Source organism: Nycticebus coucang, chromosome 16, assembly GCF_027406575.1.
Source record: "Nycticebus coucang isolate mNycCou1 chromosome 16, mNycCou1.pri, whole genome shotgun sequence".
In the NCBI taxonomy this organism is placed as follows: Eukaryota; Metazoa; Chordata; class Mammalia; order Primates; family Lorisidae; genus Nycticebus; species Nycticebus coucang.
In genome coordinates this window covers 87,839,781-87,864,297 of record NC_069795.1, presented here as the reverse complement: position 1 = coordinate 87,864,297, position 24,517 = coordinate 87,839,781, and the positions used below count along the sequence as shown (strand labels likewise).

General features: G+C 43.0%; 1 protein-coding gene across 1 annotated transcript in view; it reads right to left on the bottom strand.

Annotated features, from left to right (window-relative positions):
* The window catches only part of ETV5 (ETS variant transcription factor 5), a 62,643-nt gene extending 38,836 nt beyond the window's left edge, over positions 1-23,807 (bottom strand). Inside the window, exons 1-5 of the mRNA XM_053565858.1 lie at positions 23,636-23,807; positions 19,987-20,105; positions 19,779-19,866; positions 19,598-19,645; positions 19,455-19,505 (exon numbers count right to left, since the gene is read on the bottom strand). Coding sequence (XP_053421833.1) covers positions 19,455-19,505; positions 19,598-19,645; positions 19,779-19,866; positions 19,987-20,031 — 232 coding nt within the window. The 5' untranslated portion in view covers positions 20,032-20,105; positions 23,636-23,807. The remainder of the gene's footprint in view (positions 1-19,454; positions 19,506-19,597; positions 19,646-19,778; positions 19,867-19,986; positions 20,106-23,635) is intronic.
* Between the last annotated feature and the right edge of the window lie 710 nt (positions 23,808-24,517).

Here is a 24,517-nt window from a genome sequence, read left to right as displayed (position 1 = left end):
GGTTAAACAGCACCACGGAGTTAATATTATGATTTCTCAAATTTTAGAAAATCATTCTTCTATGATGGTATAGAAACAGTCTTTCAAAGAAATAATCCAATTGTTTTTAAATAAAAAAAAAAGATCAACTGGCCCATTCAAGATAAATAATAATTCCCTCAGCTAACAAAATCTGTTTCTTGTCCACAAGTACAGGCCTGTGGACTCTGTCCAAGGCAGTGACCTCATGCCAGTGCTAACAGCAAACTTCACTCTTACAGCCCCAAGGATCAAAATTTTGCTGTTGCTGAATGTTATGATGAATGACAGTTCCATTCGAAAGAAATCTTTTTTTAGAAAGATTAAAAACCCACCTTGTCTAATAAGGCTTCCCCTTGGTGTTTCATAATCATCAAAGTTTCAATTGGCCACAGACTTCGTTGTGAATACACAAAACGTTCATGTGTTAAAAAAATTGCCACTCAGCTATACTATGTCTGAGGTGGGAGGGAGAAGAACTAAACGCCTCCCTGTTTCTGCTGATTCACATGCAGGCTTTGCCTGGCCTTCACCAGTTGTTATCCTTCAGGTTTTGTTTTGGGATTTTCCTTTTCCCTTCTTCAGTTTCATTATCTTCATCTGGGGCAGACTCATCTTTCCCCAATCAGCTGTCCAGGACTGACCTCAGGGGAGGACCTTATTTGGTCACACTCAGCAGCCACAATCCTCCTACTTAACATGGCAAGTTGTGTCTCACAGCGGAAGTTGACCCAAGCACTGGCACCTACTTCTGAATGGCATGTCCATGACAGTCCATCTCAGGTGGCCAGCCTATGGCCCCAGAGCCACCCATAGCAATTCTGAACAAACATGATATGGAATGCATACATTTGTGGCCAGATACTTGTCAGGATTCCAGAGCCATAATCCTAAAGTAAAAGTCTACTCCTAAGCTTACTCTTCTCTTGGCTACTAGCTTTGGGTCACTGCTCCTTTCTTAGACCACTACCATCCCACCCATCTCTGCTCATTTCCCTCTAGAGCAGAGATTTTCATTCGCTGTGCCGTGGCACACTCGTGTGCTGTGAGAGGATCTTAGGTATGCTGTGAAAAATTCTTAAAGATCATTAATTAAATTATTTTGAAAGAAGATCAAAGCACAATAAGTATATATACTTTTTTGATCAACATAATTTAAGTGTGCAGAAGTTTAATTATAGGTTCAATCAATCGTGCCGTGAGATAAAAAAGGTTGAAAAACACTGCTCTAGAGGAAGAATTATGACCTGCTTAGTTCCAGAATAGGTGTGGGGTGATGGGGGTAGGAGAAAAGAAGCCTGGGAAATCTGCCTGTACTATTCTTTGGCTGTGGCAGTAAACAGAACAGGAGGAAAGGAGGCAGCGGAAAAGACTATCCAGCAGAGGGACAGGTAAATACAAAGATGGCACAGAGCTGGGCGTGGTGGCGTGTGCCCATAGTCACAGCTATTTGAGCGGCTGAAGTAGAAGGATCCCTTGCCAGGAGATTGATACCAACCTGGGCCAATGGTGAGACCCCTATCTCTAAAGAAAAAAAAAAAAGAGAAGAGAAGAGAAAAGAAAAAATAGAAAACAACATTAGCAAAACAGAAATGAAGACTCCACCAGGGAAGAGCAGCCATGGCCTCTTCTCCTTTGATTTACCTTTAGCTCGTCTGAGCCCTCCACCAGCGAAGGCCAGAGGGCTTTAAGTCACCAAAGGGTTAGTATACCCTGTGCTCTGTGTTTTGAAAAGCAGAAAAAAGCCAGAAGGTCTACTTTCTAATATACTTCTGCCTATTCTTAGCTCTGGCCTTTTTTGATGAATTTTGCAACAAAGTTCAAATAGCTAGTTAGTAAGAAAAGAGATGTAGATAGAATAAGGTTTATTTTTTAAAGTTCTACTATATTACCAGAAGAGGTCAGAACTATTTCTTTCTTGTAGGACTGCATGGATTACAAAGTCATTTCTGGCATAACATGTATTATTAATATCTCAATATTCTCTGGAATTGCTATAGCAGCACTAGTGAATGACAATGATAGTAGATAACATACTGGTCTGCAATCCGAGAAGGTTCACAAGCAGGTAAGGTAAGTAGATAGTTTCTGGTACTTAAAAAAGAATACCTGCAAAAGGAGAAGCCTTTTGGATTTCCAAACTAAAGAGATATGTTCAAACCTGTTTGAACAGTTCAACATTGATCCTGTCTGGCAACAGTTTCAAAAATAAAAATTGGCAGTGTTATCAAATTTAGTTAGGAGGCATAAGTTTTAAAAATAGAATTAAGTAGATACAGGAGAATGTGCTGTTGTCCTTAAGGTCTAACACAGTTAACCTTTGTAAGGATAAATTCTCAAATTTAATATAGTGAAAAAACATCTCTAAGTCGTAAACGCAACTACGGAGCAAGCTGTGCTAAAAATTTTATGAGTCCTGCAGAGGACCTCCCCTCAGATGTGTACGAATGAGCTCTGATCCAGTTGTCTTGATCTATGTCCCTCTGCTCTTTCTCCAGGGTCTTAAGGTCCACACAGCAAATGAATGTGAGCGGTGAGAGAAGCAACAAGAAAGGACATTGCCTTTTTTTGACACAAAGTCTTACTTGCCCTTGGTAGAGTGCTGTGGCGTCACAGCTCACAGCAACCTCAAACTCTTGGGCTTGAGCGATTCTCTTGCCTCAGCCTCCCAAGTAGTTGGGACTACAGGTGTCTGCCACAACGCCTGGCTATTTTTTGTTGCTGTTGCAGCTGTCATTGTTGTTTACCTGGCCTGGGCTGGGTTCAAACCCGCTACCCTCAGTGCATGTGGCCAGCGCTGTAACCACTGTGTTACAGGTGCCGAGCCTAGACAGGACATTTCTAAACCTAAAGTCAGCGCTTCTGGATGCTGTTTGCATTTTTATATATTCTTTAAAAATGTACCCTAAAAAATCCAACAACTGCAAAACAACTGGCCAAGATTCTTGAAAAAAGTCAATGTTACAGGAAAAATAAAAACGGAAGAGAGATGATAGGTAAATGGAGAAAAAAATGAATGTAATGTCTGATTCTTAATTGAACTCTTAAGTCAAAAACAGTATCAATATCAGGTATAAAGACATTTGGGGACAACTGGGGAATTCTGACTATTACATAATAAAAGTTTACTTTCTTAGGCTATGTAGGAGAATATCTTTAATCTCTGGAAATGCACAGCAAAGTACTTGGAGGTGAAATATAATGTATGCAATGTGCTTTTAAATGGTTCAGAAAGAAAAAAGTATATCTATGCAGAGAGATGAAACAAATATAGCAATGCTTTAAAAATAAATTGATAAAATATATTATATCCCATTTCCTCCGAGATATTCTGAAGAAAAAAAAATCTTTTTTTTTTTTTTTGTAGAGACAGAGTCTCACTTTACTGCCCTCGGTAGAGTGCCGTGGCCTCACACAGCTCACAGCAACCTCCAACTCCTGGGCTTAAGCGATTCTCTTGCCTCAGCCTCCCAAGCAGCTGGGACTACAGTTGGCCACCACAACGCCTGGCTATTTTTTTGTTGCAGTCTGGCCGGGGCCGGGTTTGAACCTGCTACCCTTGGTATATGGGGCCAGTGCCCTATTCACTGAGCCACAGGCACCACCCAAAAAAAAAGTTTGTTTTTTTTTATGGCTGATTAACATATCAAAAGTAGGAATGCTAAGAATTTAATTTCATTTTATTTATTTATTTATTTTTGAGACAGAGTCTCAAGCTGTCGCCCTGGGTAGATTGCCTAGATTGCCGTGGCATCACAGCTCACAGCAACTTCCAACTCCTGGGCTCAGCAATTCTTCTGCCTTCGCCTCCCAAGTAGCTGGGATTATAGGTGCCTGCTACAATGCCCAGCTATTTTTTGGCTGCAGCCATCATTGTTGTTTGGCAGGCACGGGCTGGATTCAAACCTGCCAGCTCAGGTGTATGTGGCTGGCGCCTTAGCCGCTTAAGCCACAGGCCCCGAGCCGGAATGCTAAGAATTTTAAAACCATGCATTCACACATGGGGAAAGCCACCTTTGGCCTGTTACTAAATTGAAAGGATGATACAACCCTGGGAATTTAAAATCACGTGAGTATAAATGGTGGTCATACTTTCTGTTTAAGCCAGTGGTTCTCAAATATTTTACTGGTCTTGGCCCACTTAGAAAGGATAAGGGAACAGCGTAGAGAGGGCAGAATGAGAGCTGCCACCACTATCACTGTGATGACCACCCATCGCCAGGGCATCCACAGCCTGGGTAAGAAGATGACAACTACACAGTACAAAATGATCAGCAAAAATAGCATCTGCCCATGATGCCACATGCACAGTAGTGCATACACAAAAGGAACCAAAATACACACCCAACTGAGCACCACAAAGCATTAGTGAGAAGAAATGGAGAACTTCCATTCCTTGTGACTGACTATATATGCCCGATAAGAGAACAGCTGAACAAGTCATTCGATTTCATGGCTAGGGCCCTCGAGTGAGCACATGCAGCCGTCAGCAATCTGTGAAGGTTGGCTGGATTAAAGTTCTCTTTCCTAAGGTTCTCCATTATTTTCTTCCCTCCCAAGCAGCTGGTTTGGCCCCTTTTGCCCATAAAGGCTGAACAGGGCTGGGACCAGGGCTGGGACCAGGGCAAGGAGAAGCAGCTGGAAATGGGTTTCCTAGGCTTTTGCTGTTCTGAGCCTTAGGGGGAAAGGGCACAAGAGCTCCTGGGGGTTCTAACTGCCTCAACATACCTTACCAGGATATAAGAGAGAAAGGAATGTGGAACTGAAGAACTATACAGCATTAAACTAAGTATATTGGCTGGGACAATCTCTTGAACATTTATGTCTTAGGAACCAAGGCCCTCCACACAACTTATGGGAGACATGACAAATACCTGGAGGGCATAGTGCATACAGGGGCTGAGCTTCTGAGGCAGACTTATTCTGCAATCTCAAATTGCAAGAATGGCTGCATCTGTCCTGGGCAAAGACCTACATGAAGAAAGCAAAGCTTGTGTTCTGGGACAGGATTTGCTATTAGTAGATACAGGGAAAGACCACTTCAGGATTAGCACAGCCACATTATTCAGGATTTTTAGATTGGTGATTAATCGTGTAAGTGGCCGGGGGGGGTTGTTATTAAAGACTCTAGGACATTTTTCTATTTGTCCTGTTTCTCAGTAAGGTCTACAGGACTGACTATCCCCTGATGGTCTAGTTCAGGGCTCCAGGGTGTAGGATCAACCATGAGGTAGCAGAATGCACTAATGAATAATTGTAGAATAGAAGCTCTTCCTATATGGCCAATTACCATCATCTGTACAGTGACACAGGAGCCAAATGTTCCAGGAACTGGCTTTACCAGTTCCTAATTTGGCTCTAGGAATCAGATTTCTCCTATGCAGTAGAGAAAAAAACAATAGTCAGCAGAAGAGAGGCTTCAGGAATTGGTTTGTGGACAAAAAACATCCTATCCTATTATTCACAATTTAGTTCTAGATATGTGGGGTAATATGATCAGCTCAAGCAAAAATCATTTGAACTTATCATGACATGGACAATTCCAAAAAAAATAGGGTAAAATACATCAGTGTAAGAACAAGACCAACCTAAGATCAATATTCAAATTTTTGAAGTTTCCATGACCTTGAATGAAAATGGCTGGGGGATATCAGAGTAAAATAACCAATGAAATTAGAGCCAGGTCTTGCCACAGTAGAAAAAGAAGTGAGGGAAGGAGACACCTTTCTTGCCCATAAGAGTAGATGACGTTATATCAAGTGTTTGGAAATTCAAAAGCCAGGACCTTTTTTGGGAGGATTTTTGAAATGCAAGCACGAGAATTTTGTTTTTGAACTCTCATTAAAAGATGTAAGGCACCTTGTTGAAAAGACAGTGTAGCGATGACACCTCCAGAGAGCTCACTCTCAAATCATAAATGGGGAGAAAAAAACACGCAGTTGTAAGGGGCATTGGAAGATGACTTTAAAATTTTGAAAATGGAAACCCAGAGTCCTTAAATGTAAGAGTTAGAAATTAAAAGGGAGGAAACAGAGCTTAGAAAAGAACTAGACCGACGTTGAAAATGTATAAATAGAATTAGGAGGGAATGGTGTCTGAGACATCTCTAAGAGGCCACCTGCGAAGGTAGTGGAATTTCTCCCAGAATACAAGAATTAAGAGTTATTGATAGAATTACCCCCATCTGGGTATTAATTAGACAAAGAACTGATCCCATGAAAAAGTTAAAACCATGAGACCATGTTATGAAGCGTCTCTTGCATTTCCCGTTTACCTCAGATAACCCTAAAGCCCATGTATTGGGCTGGTAGGATGTTGCTTTCCCTGGGGAAATGCTGGCTGTGCAGAGAGCTTGTGCTTTTGACGACAAGATCCTGCAGAGTTCACTTTTTAGACAGTGAGGTGTCTGTACAGGCCAGTGTTAGGGTACTTTACGCTCTTACTGCTCCCTGGAATGCAGCCCTGGGAAATGCGAGAAAGATTCAACAGAGGAGTAATCCAGCTCTGAAGGTGCCAGAGCACATCAGCAATTCCTGTTTCAGGGGGGCCCCAGGTTGTAGCTGCTGTTAGACCATGGAATAAAGCCCTTCTGGCTAGAGTAAAAGCAGGAAAAGACAAAAACGGTGCTTTTATACTTACAGACAAATTTTAATCTCTTTGTGGGAAGGAGGATTGACTTGATAAGGGGATTACACTTCCAGGAAAGGGCTTAGGTTGGGAGCGTTCTTACACTGTTGGAAGCATATTATTTGAACTCTAAGGTTTGTATTATCTAGTGATTTCATATAAAATGGGAGGGGGTTAAAGGTTTGTTTTTGCTAGGCCCAGCTCAATAATTTTAATATTCAGCAAAAAAATTTCCTTCCTCCCCTGCCCCCATGGCATGGCATCTCACAATCAAATCACCAACTAAAATACTATTGGTCGGGAGATAGAAAACTAAATTTTCCCCATGAAAGTCAGCTTGGGAGGTCACTGTGGAACATATAATTTAACCTTACAGGTGGGACAGTACCACTCAGGCTGACCAGCTGAAGCAGGAGGGAGAACCCCAAACTCCAGGGGTCTTCCCCTTCTAGAGAGAAGAAATGTAATCCAGATCAAGGATGACCCCCAAGTCTTAAAGGACAGACGAGAGACACACAGTGGGGATAACTTGGGCCAGGAAGAGCAAAAGTGGCCCTTACAGCTGTCTACCTTTTGTGTTGTGTTTGTTGAAGCAGAAAGTTGCTCCCACCCTCCAAAGGCTGAGCAGGCCCAGGACGTTGGCCCTGAACATAGACTGGTCTGTTACATGCCTTCGGAACAAAAGAATCACCAGAGCTAACCAATGGAGCAGTTGCCAGTTGGTCAGGGTAGGGAAGCTGGCAGGTCACGTCCTTGGTCATCAACTAGGAGGGCTGGTTGCTAATGGATTTTTGGGATATTGGCTTCATCTTTTCTTCACATCTTTCAGCACTAACAATAATGACACAGGTGATTTCAAAAGGTTTCTGTCCTAAGTCTGGCTAAAACAGAAGGGAAGAGATTCACTGTATAAATGCTCCTTCTCCCCTCCTCCCAAAAGAAGTGGTCCCTTAAGAGAAGCCCACGCCAGGTGTATGCACTAAATCAGGAGCATCGTGACTCATAGATGGTGACCTGTGGGTGGAAGAATGATTGCATATAGCCCTCAATAGCTGCCATCTCATTCTTGGGACAAAACTGCCTCTTTCAAATTGTCATTTCCAAACAGAAAATGTCTATTATCAAATAAGGAAGAAAACTGAATGCCAATAGTAGAGATTTTTTTTTTTGACCCAGATGAACTAGTTTCAGATTTACTTCCTTTAAGTCCATATTCTTTCCACTCTTCAGCATTTTTCTTGAAACAGCTTGAACTTACACAGTTCCCTTTCTTCAAAGGACTCAGTTATTCCAACAATTTAGGATTATTGCCTTAGAATTCTGAAAATAGAAATCCAGAGGTCTTGAATATAAGACTTAGAAATTATGTGTTGGGAAACGAATTTAGAAAAGAACTGGACCAACTTTGATTGAGGTAGACCTCATATATTAACAGATATGGGGCCCTCCCACAAAAAAATACTTTGTGCAGAATGAATATTTTCAATTGCCTAAGAGTGTTACATCTCAGAATTTATGGGTGTTGGATAAACCAAAGAATTTAACAGTGAAATAAAAGGCTTGTCTGAGTATTCAGAGTTGACAATGAGGAGAGTCAAGACAAAAAGAAGAGGTTTCTCTGGCCCCTTTTGACTACCAGGGGCTGGGGCTTTTCAGACCACCAGCCACAGGGCTGGCACTCACCAGAGGGATTTGGTTACTTTCATGCTTAAGAGACCAGCAGGATGAAAAATGTGAGATTAGCCTGATTACTCCAAAAAAGGATCTGAGCCTTATTTGAACCAATAGGGCAGGTTTCAAAAATTTCAATATTCAACCTGTATAAATATGATAGACAACTATTTGTCTTATTTTCAAGACCAAGAAGGAGGTCTCAGGAGAGTCCCATTCTCCCAAGTCCAGGTGGTCAGACACAACAAGATGACATCCTTTACTGTGGCCTTACGTGGATTCTACATGACAGGACGGTTTCCTCTACTGTGGCCTTACGTGGATTCTACATGACAGGCAGCTTCCTCTACTGTGGCCTTACGTGGATTCTACATGACAGGCGGCTTCCTCTACTGTGGCCTTATGTGGATTCTATATGACAGGCGGCTTCCTCTACTGTGGCCTTACGTGGATTCTACATGACAGGACGGCTTCCTCTACTGTGGCCTTATGTGGATTCTACACGACAGGACGGCTTCCTCTACTGTGGCCTTATGTGGATTCTACATGACAGGACTGCTCCCAGTGGAACACAGTCAGAATAATAGGAAACGAGATATTTTTCCTGAAAGGAAAAAAAAAAATGCAAAACTAAACCTTAAGCTTTAACATCCCTTCTATATTTTACTCCCAACTTACATAATTCTTATCTAAACTGGCACTAAAGTGAAATGTTAACAGTACTTGAAATAGGATTTAAGCACTGTGGAAAATCTTATCTTCAGTTTCAAATTTAAAATTCATTCTGAAAATCTGACAGGAGAAACGCCAAACCCTGGGGAAATGGGCTTCTCCCCCAGGAACCATTCCCTCCTATCTATAGTCACTTCTCCTAGGAGCAAGAAATTCAGCAAGTGAGTCAAAGGTGCTAAACTGTGACTTGCTCTCTAGCACATGCAGTCTTGCTGGGAAACATAGCATTAGCTGCTCAAAGTCTAAATGCAGCCTAGCAACACTTGGCTACTGTGTATGTTTAAAAGAGGAAACAGAAAATGAAAAATAGCCCTAATTAGGATTTTTTTCTTCTATTTATCTCTAAGGTCATCCCAAGGACTCTCAGAATTCAGGTTCTGAGACCCTTTATAGAGTTACTTCCCTACCAGCTAGAGGCTGTTGTTGGGGCTGTAGGAAGCCAGGGTGGGAAGGGAACGCAGACTGTGGTGGCACGCAGGCTGTACTCGCCAGCTGCTGACCGTAGCAGGGCGGGTGCTGTGCTGAGGTGTATACACAAACACATGACAGGGCCCCTTGATTCTGGAGACACCTAGAGCCTAAGAAACACAGTTTGTTTCCTATTCCAACAGGAATGGAAATTGGGAAGCAGGGGCTAAGTTTAATATTCATCAAAATACAATATCCATCACAACTCTATGCTGTTTTCTTCTTATTCCTCAAGAAATAAAGTTCCATGGCTGGTTGGGAACAAGTTGAGGAAAAGCAGAAATTTTCTAACTCAAGATGTCCCTCGGAACAGTGAAGTCATCCCCCTTCAATTATCTTCTTTTAAAATTCAGATTAGGAATTTGGGGGAGGCTCCAGATGCGGTCTTTTCTGTGGGTGACCACGGGGAAGAGATATCTCCCTCTTCTCTTCTACCTTTTCAGTGGGGAAAGTATAAAAGACCCTCATTAAGTGCTCTTTCAGGCAATCACAAAGCATTTGCAGGAACTCGGGTAAGCTGAGTCCTGGAAAGCCCCTCTGGAGAAGCAGGCACAGCAGGTGCCCTCCCGCACAGCTGATAACCAAGGGTCAGAGGCTGCACACTCTCTCACAAAAAGACAATTTGCCCAGGCCTATTCTTTTTTTAATAAGGAAAGGAAGACATGCTTGCAAGGCCAATTTACAGCAAGGGGAATATTTCTGGCAAAAACGTCCTCATGGCCAAACACAAGTGCAAACGTCCTTATTATGATTGTGAGGATAAAGAGTAGAAATTAAGAAAAGCTCTTTAAGATCCTGAGGATATTGCACTGGATCATTATTATTAAGTTTTGTTTTGCTTTTAACTGATGGTTCTTTTCATGGGCTAACCCATACAGCCCTCTGGGGGTGTGTCTGTGAGCTGTCAGCTAAGACGCTGGAGGATGTGCAGAGGTAATACTGGACCGAGGCATGTGTACTCCTAGAACCTGGCCTCATTTTGATGGGAGGAGGTCACTTTGGTTTGGAGATTGCTCAGAGGATGGGTTTTTTTCCTAGTATTTCCTGCTATGTTCATTTGGGGAGAAAAAGCATTTCATTAGTGAGCAACGGAAGGGCTGCAGCCTTGGTGAGGTATCTCTATAGCTGAGTACCAGAGTTTGGGAAGTGTCACTTTACTTTTGTTTCTTTATTTAATTATTTTTTACAATAGTGTCTCTTTCTATTACTTGGCCAGAGCACAATGGCAGTATCATAGCTCACTGCAACCCCGCATTCCTAGGCTCAAACAATTCCCTCACCTCAGCCTCCCAATTAGTTGGGACTACAGGTGCATGTCACCACGCCTGGCTAAATTTTTGAAATTTTTTTGTAGAGATGGGGGAGGTCTCGCTATGTTGTCCAGGCCAGTCTTGAATTCCTTGCCTCAGGCATGAGTCACCACAACCAGCCTAGGAAGTGTCATGACACTTATGCACTCACTGTGGGAAATTAAATGAGAGAGAAGGCCAAAGACTAGAGACACCTTTGTCTCTCCTCGATGTTAGTATGTCAGCCTAGCGGAGAGAAATGTCTGCACTGTGGCGTGCAGACACCTGTGAGGTGTCTTGAGGACAAGTCCGGGTACGGAGTGGAGGTCAGAGTAGAAAAGTAGGCAGGAATCAATGGGGAGCAAAAGCCACCACCCCGTAGGGAGGAGATGAAAACGTAATATCAGATCAAGTCTCAACACCTCCATCTCAAATGGAAGCTTAACTGCCCTCTCCTCTATTATCACTATGTTTAGCTGGCTACAGTCTAAAATGAGAGACAAAGAAAAGGGGAGTAGGCTTCATTGGCTTTGTTGGTATCTGTGGCAGCCCTTCCCCATAATCCCAGGCCATCAGTCTGGCAGTTTGAGGGTTAAAGTTAGCACTTAAAAGAAAACTCAAACCCCATTAAGCCCAAGCTTGGAGAACAGGGAGCAGCAGGGAAGCCAAAGGAAACTAATTTTGGAGGCTTTCCAAGCTGCCAATCACAAGCATATTTCTAACAGTCCCAGTGTTGTTTGAGTTGGTTGTTTTTCCACAGGCTGCACAATGGGGTCTGGTTATTCATTGAAAAAAGTCTGTAAGTGAGCCCCGCCCTCCATTCACAACCAATTTGGAATGCTCCATTCAGGCAAGGGGGGAATTGCAGCTCAGCTAGCAAGGGCAGACCTAATACTGCCCAGTGTCCAGCTGTCTCAGCAGGGACACTTGCTCACCCAGTGAGACGTATTTATATAAGAAATTCAGACACTGCAGGGGCACCTGCCCGCTGTGTACCCTCTCTAGGATCCAAATGACCAAGACCCTTGTGGAAATCTGCAAGGGCGTGCAAGTCTACTAGAAGGGAGGTCGGTAAGTAGCCCCTGGCAAAAGAAAAACTATCAAGTGCAACCCAGTTCAGAATCTGACTGTAGCTACCAGCTGAGAGAAACAGACTTCAGTGGTATTTCTCCTGCCCCAGGCGAGCTGGTTTGCATTAGGGGACAGCTCTCTCTGGAAGCCTGCCTCTCCAGACTTTCTTTCCCATTCATCGCCAGTAGCTACATTGTTGGGAGCCACCTGGGGAGGTGGACTCTGGAGACACTACTGGGTTTTCTGGCTGCAGAGGAGGAGGGGACGAGCCACCTATTATGACTGTTTCACAGCTCCTCCTCTTGGCTTCACATAGAGCCTGAAGGATTTAGAATACTGTCCTGAATGCCCATGAGACATCAAAAGGGAAGAGTGTGGAGATCTGAGGCTGGGGAGTGAAATCTATTCTAAGATTCTGAAAAGTACAAGGCTAAAAACTGGTTTGGTTTCTTAGAGATTCTTCCAAACCTTCAACCACCACCCTGAGGGAGATCAGCCAGAGCCCATCTGACAACCATACATACGTCATTTATTTGAAGGAAAAGCAGACTTCTTTATGAAAATCAAATCCAGGAGATAAATTTTAGCTGATGGGTTGTTTCCTCTTTTTGTTTTATGTTTGTTTTTTTTTCCAAACGTCTTATGTTTACTTAAGTCACAGCCTGCCCCCATGCCCCTCCAGTAAACTCAGTGAACTCAGAGAAAGGAAGCCTTTCTCTCAAGTTTTTCTGAATACAGAATCCCTGTTCCATGCCTCGGCTGTTCAGCAGATCAACCTCAAACTACTGGCCTTTGTAACAGCTAGATCTTACTCTGCTCCCTGGGATCCTGCACCCTGTGCTACAAGTCCCCCCAGATGCTCCCTCTTTCTCAATTGTGGAGAGCCCCTTTATTTAGAGTTCTTTACTGTGGGGCTCTTCTCCCTTTAACATCTGAGTTACTAGTCCATTGTCATCTGCACACCAGGCCCAAAGGTGTACTTACATTACGGTTACAATTTATATACACACACACTCTCTCTCCCCACCTCCCCACATCAAGAGTGCACATACACACTAGGGGCCTAGGATCTTGCCACTACTTTAAGCTGAGCCTAGAGAGATAGGACAATGATAGAAACTGACGATCAAAGCCTCTGTTAAATGAGCTTGATGAGTTCACAAAATGAATTTTTAAAAAAGCAACCTAATCCGGTAATGGCATCAGTATGCCTGGCACTTGTCCAGGAGCTGGGAGCTGCAACATGACAAGCCTCTGAGCTCCTTGGATTCCAAGTGGAGAAGCACTATGTGCCAGGGCACAGATGGGGCCCAAGCTGCCTCAAGGGCAGCCGTATACCCGAGAGGGTGCTGTCTGCTTTTGAGGCTGGATGTACTTTACCACCACGAAAAACCGAGAGAAGTGTGGAGAGAACAGTCCCTCAGTAGAGAATCACACACCCCATTTCACCCCAGCATGAGTAACATTTTTTCTGGGAATGAAATTAAAGCAACAATACTGCTAGATGGTAGGAAGGGCAGATAGTACAGATTTTCGGCTTCTTTATACCCAGGTCTTAATCTTGAAAAACTGAAGAATGCTGAAGAGCATCGGATATAATGGTAATTTCTTGATTGATGCCAGGATTTTGTTACTTCTGGCACCCACACAAGTGATCTGCCTGGCAGACACAAATGTTAATTCCCCATTCCAAATCTTTCTCACCAAATACAAAGGACTGAAAAGCCTACTGAATTTTATTGGAGGACTCAGAGCAGAGAGACATGAAAGAGTAAGAGAAAAACCCATTCTTTTAATAAATAAGCCTAACTGAATTAAAGTTAGACGAAAGCAGATTCTGTTAAACACAGAGATTTTTTAGATAAATGGGTACTGTAGGTTTGGGGTCCTTAAGAGTCCTGGGTTTAAAGATCTTAGAGACTATCAGAACAGGAAGGGTTTCAAGTCATTTGGCACTGTCTCAGCCATAAGGTAGTGGGCTAGCTAACAAAGATTTGGAAAGCAACACTGTAAAACCTAGGCTCAAAGAATCCCTCCTCATGCTTTCTTCAGCATTCTTTTCTTCAGTCTCCTTACCTTCAGAAATACAGGCTCCTGACAAGTATAAACTATAGCCTTCTCTCCTTCAAGCCCCTTATTTTTTTTAAGACCCTTAATTTTTTTTTAAGCCCTTTATTTTTAAAGTGCCTATTGTTTTTTCTTACTTTGCAAAACAAAAAGACTTTGGGATGATCCTTTCAAATAGAAATGAACTAAGACCACAACCACAGAGCAAATAAGATGCAGTTTTGCTATAACACATCTGGGTCCAAAGTGATGTAGCCTTTCCACAAGAAAAGTATTGCCTCTACTATATTAAGTTCACACATTAAAACAAACAAACAAACAAAAAAAAAACCCAGCTGAATAATCTCATGGTGGAACTGGATTAAGATCAATGTGTTTTAGGCTCAAGGGCTGTCATACCAGTTAATCCTATTTTCCCCAGCCATCTATTGCAATGTATTTAAGAGAAGTTGATTTTCCCAGTTAATTAGCCAGTCTTTAGGAAATTATTTGCACTTCCTTTAGGTGTCCCATTCTTATTGAAACAGTCTAAAAAGAACACTTCACGGGGAAAATGGGATCATTTGGATTTTAAAACAATTCTCTAAATTATACTTGGCATGGATGCCATGATTTTGAAATAAGAATTTGTCCTGTCCTCTCCTCAGTATAAACTACCTTGGTTATTCAAGATGCTGATAGATAAATATTCACCACATCACAACCGAAACAAATGAGATTTTAAAAATTAGGAATTAAATTTGCATCTAGAAAAACTGCTATTTACCTTAAATATGTGCTAAAGCCTAGTAATATAATCTTAAGTATCCAAGCAGTCAGTTCAGAAAAATGAATGGAACATATCACCTGATACCCACATCAAAGCACTCTTAGTTTCATTCTGATCCATAAGTTTGGTTTGTAGTTAATTCTGTGAAAATGTGCAGTAAAAACGCATACACATCTGGGTGGCGCCTGTGGCTCAGTGGGTAGGGTGCTGCCACATATACCGAGGGTGGCGGGTTCAAATCCGACCCTGGCCAAACTGCAACAAAAAATAGCTGTAGTCCCAGCTACTCAGGAGGCTGAGGCAAGAGAATTGCCTAAGCCCAGGAGTTGGAAGTTGCTGTGAGCTATGTGAAGCCACAGCACTCTACCGAGGATGATAAAGTAAGACTCTGTCTCTACAAAAAAAAAAAAAAAAAAAAGATGTATACACATCCATCAACTGTGGTGGCTTATGCCTATAATCCTGCTATTTTGGGAGGCCAAGGTAGGAACATCGCTTGAAGGCAAAGTTCAAGACCAGCATGAGCCAAGAGGGAGACTCCATTTCTGCAAAAATCAGAGAAATTAGCCAGGTGCCCTGGCATGTGCCTGCAGTCCTAGCTACTCAGGAGGCTACAGGAAGATCACTTGAGCTCAGGAGTCTGAGGCTGCAGTGAACTATGATCATGCCACTGCCCACCCCAGCCTGGACAACAGAGCAAGACCCTGTTTAAAAATAAATAAATAAATAAATAAAAAAGATGTACTGACCCAGATTCCTTTGTATAGTAGCGCTATTTGTTAATGTACATATTTAGCTACAACATACACTAATATATATATGTAATACATATATATACAAGCTACACATACTCATATGCAAACATTTATAAGTATTAATATATGGATGTACACAGTGTTATTTTATTTTTTTAAATGTTTTTATATTTTTGAGACAGTCTCACTCTGTCACCCTGGGTAGACTGCCATGTTACCATAGCTCACAGCAACCTCAAACTCTTAGGCTCAAGCCATCCTCTTACCTCAGCCTCTTGAGTAGCTGGGACTACAGGTGCACACCACAACACTGGCTAGTTTTTTTCTATTTTAAGTAGAGGCAGGGCCTCACTCTTGCTCAGGCTGGACTTGAACTCCTGAGCTGAAGCAATTCACCTGCCTCAACCTCCCAGAATGCTAGGATTACAGGTGTGAGCCCAGCCTGTACACACAGTTTTATAAGTACACATAGTAGTGTGTCTTCTAAGAAACACGTCAGTTTTTATAATTTATTTGTTTTATTATTTCTTTCTTCCAAATCCTACATGGAAAAACTTCAAAGCACCAAGATATTTAAGAACTTTCTTAGGATCACAGAAGGAAGAGACCTGCAGTGTTGGGCTGGTCATTCAGCAGTCTCCCTAAGGCTTTCCTGAGAACCATCTGTAGGTGTGTGAAATAACAGAGAGCTTTAAATACACCCAAACATGTCTATATTCCCTGATTTTGCAGCTTTGTGAGAGCTTCTTTAAGAATATTATTTCATAAATTCTTTTTCTCTTTTTGTCTAATCTTTCTTATTTGCCCACAAAACACTGGTTAGTTACTCTCCAGTTATCTGGATCTTATATTATTGCCTCTCTAAAATGTGAGTGTTGGGCAAGACCATTTCCCCAAAGTGACTTCCAGCTTAATCTGGGATCTTCAGGGTGACTTCTCAGGACCGAAGGACAATAGAGTACACTGGCAGAACCCCTAAGATATATAGGTTTCTATTCCCTTGAATATCACCTTTAAGAACCCCCCGTTGGGGGGGGATGCTTTACTAATGTCTGTGTTTGTGAGGTAAAGGTGAAATCTGCATAGCAGAAGGAAGCTGAGAATTTCTATAAGACTTACAGTAACAATGATTTTACCTGCTTAGTTAAGGTGGATGCCTGTGGGTAGAGAACCCAAATCTGAAATGCTTAACAAAATACAATGTCTTTAGAAATTCAGTTTACAGTGCTTGGTGGTGGTGGTGAAGCCACAATCTTTAAAACTGATATTCTAAAATAAAAGTGATTACCCACATTACTTAGTATTTCTTTTTTTTTTTTTCATAGATACAGAGTCTCACTGTACAGCCCTCGGGTAGAGGTCACACGGCTCACAGCAACCTCTAACTCTTGGGCTTATGCAATTTTCTTGCCTCAGCCTCCCAAGCAGCTGGGACTACAGGCGCCCGCCACAACGCCCAGCTATTTTTTGTTGCAGTTTGGCCGGGGCTGGGTTTGAACCCACCACCCTCCCTCGGCATATGGGGCCGGCGCCCTACTCACTGAGCCACAGGCGCCGCCCATTACTTAATATTTCTTTCTCTCTCTCTGGAACAGGAAAATTAACCAAACCATTCTAACAGGAAAGTCTATTATCAGAGGGCACTGGTAAAAACATTTGTTACAAATGTTTCTATTACTGTAGGAAAAAGTTTTGCTTTCCCCACACCCTCCCAAATGTAGTTTGCTTTAAAATAGTTCATGGATTGAGTGAGTCAAACTAACTCACAAAGTTTCATTAAATTTGAATGATTTTCTTTCCTTCGTCTGGAAAGTCCTGGGCTCTTCCAGAAAACTTCTAGAATGGAACTGGTCCACAGCACCAAACTGGGAAAAGTGCTCAGAGACAAGAGCGAGCAGCCAGCTGTGGGCTCTGCCAGCCCCTCCCATCTCTCTGTAAGGTCTGAAGAGCAGTCAGATGTAACAGCAAGAGTGAATGGCTCTCCCAGACACCACTCTGTATCTGTAAGCTCTCAGGAAAGTCAATCTATTTGGATCTATTGTCCAAGCTCTATCTCAAGAAATAAAAAATCCAGTAGAAGGAAAAAATTAGGAAAAGACTTTTTTAGGTTAGTCAACTGTTTTATTCTTAAGATAGAAAAACTCAAACTTAAGAAGTTAAAAGCAAAAGGCAAACAAAGTAAAAAACGTCATACTTTGTGAGCAGAAATGACTCCCAACACACCTTTATTTAAAGTATGGTGTTTTAATTTAAAAACTTTGCATATCCCCTTTTCTAAGCAGAAATTATTTCTAAGAAGCCAAAACACATGTATTGATTTGTTCGTGTTAGCCTATTCCCACAGATAAATGTATCTCCAACTATAAATCCTGTTTGCTGACAAAGAACATACCCTCGCTTCAGCACATGCTATCAATTTGAATGCAGCCATCTCATCTCCCTTTTAACTCTTTTGGGTTACAGAGAAACAAACAAAAGTGTCATAAAAGCATTTCAAAGAACCTCTGCCAAGAAAGCCACCTCCCAAACAGACTGCAGTTTATGCTCCTCTGAGCAAGAACTGGAAAGGCTGGGCCAAACTGTCAACACAGAACAAAGTTGGATTACAAATCCTGTCTTTCATCTTGCAAAAATACACGCGCATACATGCACACACACACACACACAGAATAGGTTATCTCTATTTAGGCTTTCAGCAGCAAGCTTCCCAATCACTTGAAAATAATCAAAGAGCAATAATTAACATGCATTTACTTTACTATAGAAAACATCTACAGCAAGCTGTAACAAAGCCAAGATAACCATGCAAATGTGGGTTACAATTTATTCCCTTTTAAAGTTTCATGGCATTATGCCTTGAACATAGGCCTATCATTAAATAATGCTTAGCCGGTACCTCTGTTCTTTCATTTAATAGAATTAGAATACCCAGCTTTTACGGAGACCCCCAAATACCCTCTCTCTAGTGGCATTTTTACTTATACACACACACACCCCAGAGGTAAAACAAAGCTGGGAAGAATTTGTTGGTACAAAATGAGAAATCGAATCCTTGTATGGCTCAGGTGCTTGCTATTATAAACTATGACTAAGAGACATGAATTTCTCTATGATGCAACTCTCAAGAGGCAGTATTTTCTCCAGGCCTCTCTTAAACCTGCTCATTCGCCAGTGACTAATGCTCTCTAGAGCAGCCCTGCACTGCTCAAATTTCATCAGCAAGTTTTGTCCTTGATAGCTCTGCCCCCTGACCATAAAAGCTCCCAGACCTGTTGAGAACAGAACCAAAAGATCAGTGCAAAGCCAACCATGCTCCTGCCAGTGCTAAGAACCACCTTTTGAGCCTCCCACTGCATTTTATTATCTCAAGTAATGAGCTTTTAATGACTATTTTAAGAAAAAGTTTTACTCTTCTTTGAACAGAAAACCCATAACAGCTACATAAAAAAAAATAATAAAAAAATCAGACTAAATAAGGTCACTCTGTGACCACCTCTTTTCAGCCCAGAAGTAGAAAACTGACAACATGTTGGGTGAAATCATTAACCAGAATTTTCCATTAACTATGTATTTTCTGCACCTTTAAAAGAAAGAAAAATGTCAGTTTCATGGTTCACATCAAGAACTTAACAAAAGAAACAAAAAAAAGCTATGACATAATGTTTGACTTACAGATGTTTTGTCCAACATCTTATATATTATATCAATTAATTTACAATTTTCAGCATGAAGCCTTGCAATATTCTTAAGGCAAAAAGAAATTTAAGATGAAATTATGTTCAATAAATCTTACCTGCAATAGAATAAAGTACTTTAGGAATAATTTTAATAAGGAACAAAACCAAAGTTTTCAGGGTTAATGCTACATTTTAAAAGAAACTAAATCCATACCAAATCTGCTGGCTATAGCTGTATTGATATTCTAGACATAGTGTTCAAGTCCAAACAATTTCAGAACAAATGCACCACCACCAGAAAGGTACTTACAGTTATCAGACTGAAAATCTGGGACAAATTGTTCATCATCAGGAACTTGTGCTGAAAAAGAGATTTTTATTTTAGACCTTTAAGTTTATTAAAAAGCACAGTAAAATGTTTTATATGGAAAATAGGACATCCAAGAAACTTGCCTTCAGCTAACCAAGCCTCTTGAAGTTGACTGAGATCCTGAAACAACTCTGGAATTGAAAACAGAAGACCTCAGAATAAGGGTATTTCTTCTACTCAGGGGAAGAGGGGGAAGAATCTACATGCTGCTGATTCTGGGAGTGATATGAGGAAGCCACAGAATAGGAGGGGAAGCTTTACTACCTTCAGAATCATGAGCCAGATCTGTGTCCAAAAACTTCCTCTTTCTGTCAATCACAGGCCGCCCTCTACATTCTTCAGACCGAGATTTCTGAAAGAGGCCAACAGACAGTGCAGTAAAGAAGAGCAAAGGGGGCTGACCCACTAAACCAATAAGGAGAAAACTCACATTGAAGGAGGACAAAACAAACCAAAGCCACATTAAACTTACCCCTGGGACCATAAAAGGGACTTGCTGATCATAAAACCCATCCATGGCGCTTCCAACGTCTCTAATATCACTTTGAAAGGTTTCAGCATTGATTAATTCCTGGAGGAAAAGGGATCCTCCTGTAATATGAATTTGGGACATTTAAATGAGAGGAGAAAAAAAAAAAAAGAAATGAAACAATTTTTTTGGTCTTTCTTTAGGGCTTATACAAAATCACTACCCTTCTGTGAAGTACTTCAAGCTTGCTCAAGGTGTAAGCTTTACAGAGCAACGCTAGGTTTGATTGATAGTAGTGGGGTGCACAGTGTATTTAGTGCTAAAACTACTTAGTCATCATTTTCTTTTGTTATTCACAAACCCAGCCCCGGCCAAACTGCAACCAAAAAATAGCCGGGCGTTGTGGCGGGCGCCTGTAGTCCCAGCTGATCGGGAGGCTGAGGCAAGAGAATCGCGTAAGCCCAAGAGTTAAGAGGTTGCTGTGAGCCGTGTGACGCCACGGCACTCTACCCGAGGGCGGTACAGTGAGACTCTGTCTCTACAAAAAAAAAAAAAAAAAAAATTATAGATTTGGTACTGCCTGTTCCCAATAACAACAAAATACCCCCAAAAGCAAAACACACAAAAACTGTTATTTTTATGAGAAAAGAGTGATTTCAAAACTCCCTCGTATAGGGGCGGCGCCTGTGGCTCAGTGAGTAGGGTGCCGGCCCCATATACCGAGGGTGGCGGATTCAAACCTGGCCCCTGCCAAACTGCAACCAAAAAATAGCCGGGCGTTGTGGCGGGCGCCTGTAGTCCCAGCTACTCGGGAGGCTGAGGCAAGAGAATCGCTTAAGCCCAGGAGTTGGAGGTTGCTGTGAGCTGTGTGAGGCCACGGCACTCTACCGAGGGCCATAAAGTGAGACTCTGTCTCTACAAAAAAAAAAAAAAAAAAAACTCTCTCATATAGAAGATCCTCTTTTTAAAAATGGGATAATTATTGATGGTACAATGATAGCAAGTAGAGAAACTGGGTTTAAGTATTCCAAACTATTGGCCATTAAGAATCTGACATACCTGGTGTTTCTAAAAAGTATTTTGTAGGTCACCGTCAAAATACCATATAAATGGTATTTTTTCAGGAATAAATTGATCAGAGGTATACTTATCTTCACACACAACTATGTCTACAATGTCACAAATATCTCCATGGCAACTTACAGAGATATATTTGTGCTATCTCCAACTAGAGATATTCCTTTATTTTTAAAGGAATAAAGTGTGTATGAAAAGTAATGGATAAAGGAAACTAAATTCCATTGCATGTATTTAAAATATATCTCTACGACAGGTCTTTTTAAAAGTATTAAAAGCAAAAGATCCATGAGAAGAAAATTCAGTTTAATTTTTGCAGCAAAGCAAAAGATCCATGAGAAGAAAATTCAGTTTAATTTTTGCAGCAAAGTCAATTTTCCTAGACATACCAAAATAATAAAATTAAACTCATTTCAGGAAGACAGGCTGGGGTCAGAAGGGAAAGGAGAGAACTTTTTCTAATTTGGGAGGAATAATGTAACGATTTTTAAGGTACCATTTTCCCAAACACTTTGTTTTATTCCCCAATTAAAAGCACTGTTAAGCCAACAAAATGGAGGAAAACATTAATTTCACTCCCTCCAGCTCTAAGCAATGCAAAATGCTTAAAGGATAATTTCTTTTAACTTGTATACAGATTTTAAATAAAAACTTCTTTTCCAGTGGGCAATTGCATCCAATTTGTTTTTCTGCACTGTGTGGAGCATATCAAATTTTCTTAAGTGAGCAGGATACAAGGAAACCCTTCGCAGCCAGCCTCCTCCTCAGCACTCTGGCTCAAGTAATCAGATATTTTCAAAGTCAAAGGAAAGAGAGGAGCAAAATAGCACACAGTTCATAACTTCCTAGAAAAACACTCCCGCCAGCCTGCCTTCCAAGCAGCATAAAACGTTCAGAATAAAGCCTCTCTCTCAAATGTCACCAACCGGTAGATAAAGTCCGACCTCAGCAACGAGGTCTCTGTAGCCTATGAAAATCTGTCAGATTAAACAGTGGCCTTGGAAATTCTAAAAAAGTCTGTTGTAGGGATGAGTAGGAGACAGGAGGGAGAGATATTTTCGTGATTAAATACTTCACCTTTTTAAAGAGCAAAAATATCTTCAAAAAATTTAAATAAACTGCCGTAAGCTAACCCAAAAGAAACACCGAAGTCTTTAAAGCAACTCTCAGAGTTCAGGAACTAGAAAAACTGTGTTCAAAGTATTAATTTCATTTTAAAGCCTGAAGGCAAGGCTCGAGTTTATCCATGAGTTTAAACAACTTCCTTTGTGCCCCCCTTCCCCGGGTGCCCCCAGGAAAACTTTAACACTGCGAAGCTGCACAATCGAGGCCCCTCCCCCGTAGCGCGCAGCGGGCCCAGTTTTATGAATGGGAGAGCGAGCCGCGGCCGCCACATCAGGTAGAGGCTGTAACTGGATCTCTCGCGCTGGGCCCCATTCACAAAACAAGACACACTTCCACCGAATTCCCAGCCTTCCCCATTCATGAAAACTCCTTCAGCTGCGCCCCCGCCCCCACACCTAACGCACGCCCAACCTCCGACGCAGGCCCCTCACCCCAGCGTTTTAGGAAGAAAGCTCAATGCTTCATTCACAAAAAAGGGAGAGCGAACGAACGAGCGGAGAGGGGGGAGGGAAAAAAGCCGCAGGGAGCAGCGAGCCAACGAAAGAACCCCGCTTCATTCATAAAGTCACCCACATTCACAAAACCGAGGTGCGGCGCCGAACGCAACCAACCGTCTTCAAGCCACCCCCACCCACAACATTGCTTCTCGAACCCCCTCCTCCACCAGGAGTTCGGTTCACCCCGAGTTTTTCCCCCATCCCTCTGAAAATGCGGCCAGACCCCCAATCCAGCGCGAGGCTCCAAGCATCTTTCAGTCTCCCCTCCACACCCGTTCTCTTCCTACCACCCCCAGGCTGCTGCTTTGGTGCTCCCGGATTTTTCTCGAGAGTAGTCGCGCAGCCCAACGCCCTCAGCTTGCTAGGGGTGGGAGTAGGGGGACTGATTGTCCACTTTGCACAACCTGAAACTTGAAAGGCCAGCATAAGTTCCTGGCCGATCCCCAACCCCGCAGGCTGCAAATGTCTATGTCATTTAACCTCTCCTGGTGCTGGGGGGGGCAGCAACTCTCAAATATTCCCCCCACCCCCACGCAAACTGCTTTTCGCCCCCTCCTCCCAATTGCAAAGCTCTGCCAAGCGTCTCTTCTCGCGAGCCTCCAAGTCCCCTCGGGGCTCTCGGATCTCCGGAGACTGCAAAAGCCTCGCAACTCCGCGCTCCCCCATCTCCAACCCAGAGCCCCCGCACCTCGCGCTGACGCGCGCCTCCCCCACGACGTGCGGAAACCTGCTCTTCGCGCGCTCCGGAACCGTTAGCCGCACCCGCCCGACACCTCGCAGGAACAGAACCGAACCGGGCCGCAGGGGCAAGGGGACCAGCCCTGGGGGCGGCTCACCTCAGACAGTGCACCCCGACTTTGAGGATTCTCAAAAAGCCCGTTTACTCTTGCCTTTCGGACCCCTGGCTGGAAGCCGTCTTTGAATGGCCCCCTGCCCCCGCAACGCCCCCTCACCTGAGGCTGGGCTCTCCTCCTCTTGCAGCTGCCCCGGCGGCGCAGGCGCGCTCACGCACGCGCGCACCAAGCCTGGGCGCCTGGGCGAAAGGCTGGGCCGAACCGCTCAGGAGACCAAGAAGCTCTCCGCGCACCCGCGGCTGGACTCTGCGCTGCAGCTGCCAACCAGGCTGGAGCGCTGGCCCGGCCCCCAGCGGTCCGCAGCTCCGCCCGCCGCCATTGGCCCGCGGCCCAAGCCCAGCCTCATTCCCATTGGCTCGAAGACGTTTCCGCGGCTGTCCATCACCTCTTGTTTACCCTGTCCACGGGCAAATCCAGCCGAGCCGCCTCATCAACCCCAAGCCCCATTGGCCAACAGTGCATCTCTCTCCGCCCTCTCAGGGGTCTGTTTTACATAATTTATGCACCGGGGGCCTTTGGCCAATCAGCACAGGCTTGTTTATATAATGAATGTAAGGACGTTTTTCATTCATAAAAAACGCGACCTGAGGGGGAAGCTTAGCTGAGTCAGTGAAGCACTTAAAGGGGCCGAGGCCAGTAGAAACCGCCGTTACTTCCCTTCTAGCTTCTTTCCTGACTTTTCACCAAGGCGTGACTCTTCCTCTTTCCCCACTTACCACCACATCTCCATGCAACAACACCACGGCCAGTATTGGGTCGCTTGGCGCCAGACGTTCGCAGCTGCTGCACCAAGCGAAGTTATCATTTTAGAATTTAGGCGAGAGGAATTCGTCATTCCACACAGAGAAACTCGCTGACCGACCTGGGCGTTTGGCCCACAGAAACCCAGAAAACGGAAACCGAGCCCTCTAATCTTAGTTACCTTTAAGAGAGGCCTTAATTTCTTTTAACCAGGTTTCTAGTTGGAAGAATGAGTAGTAT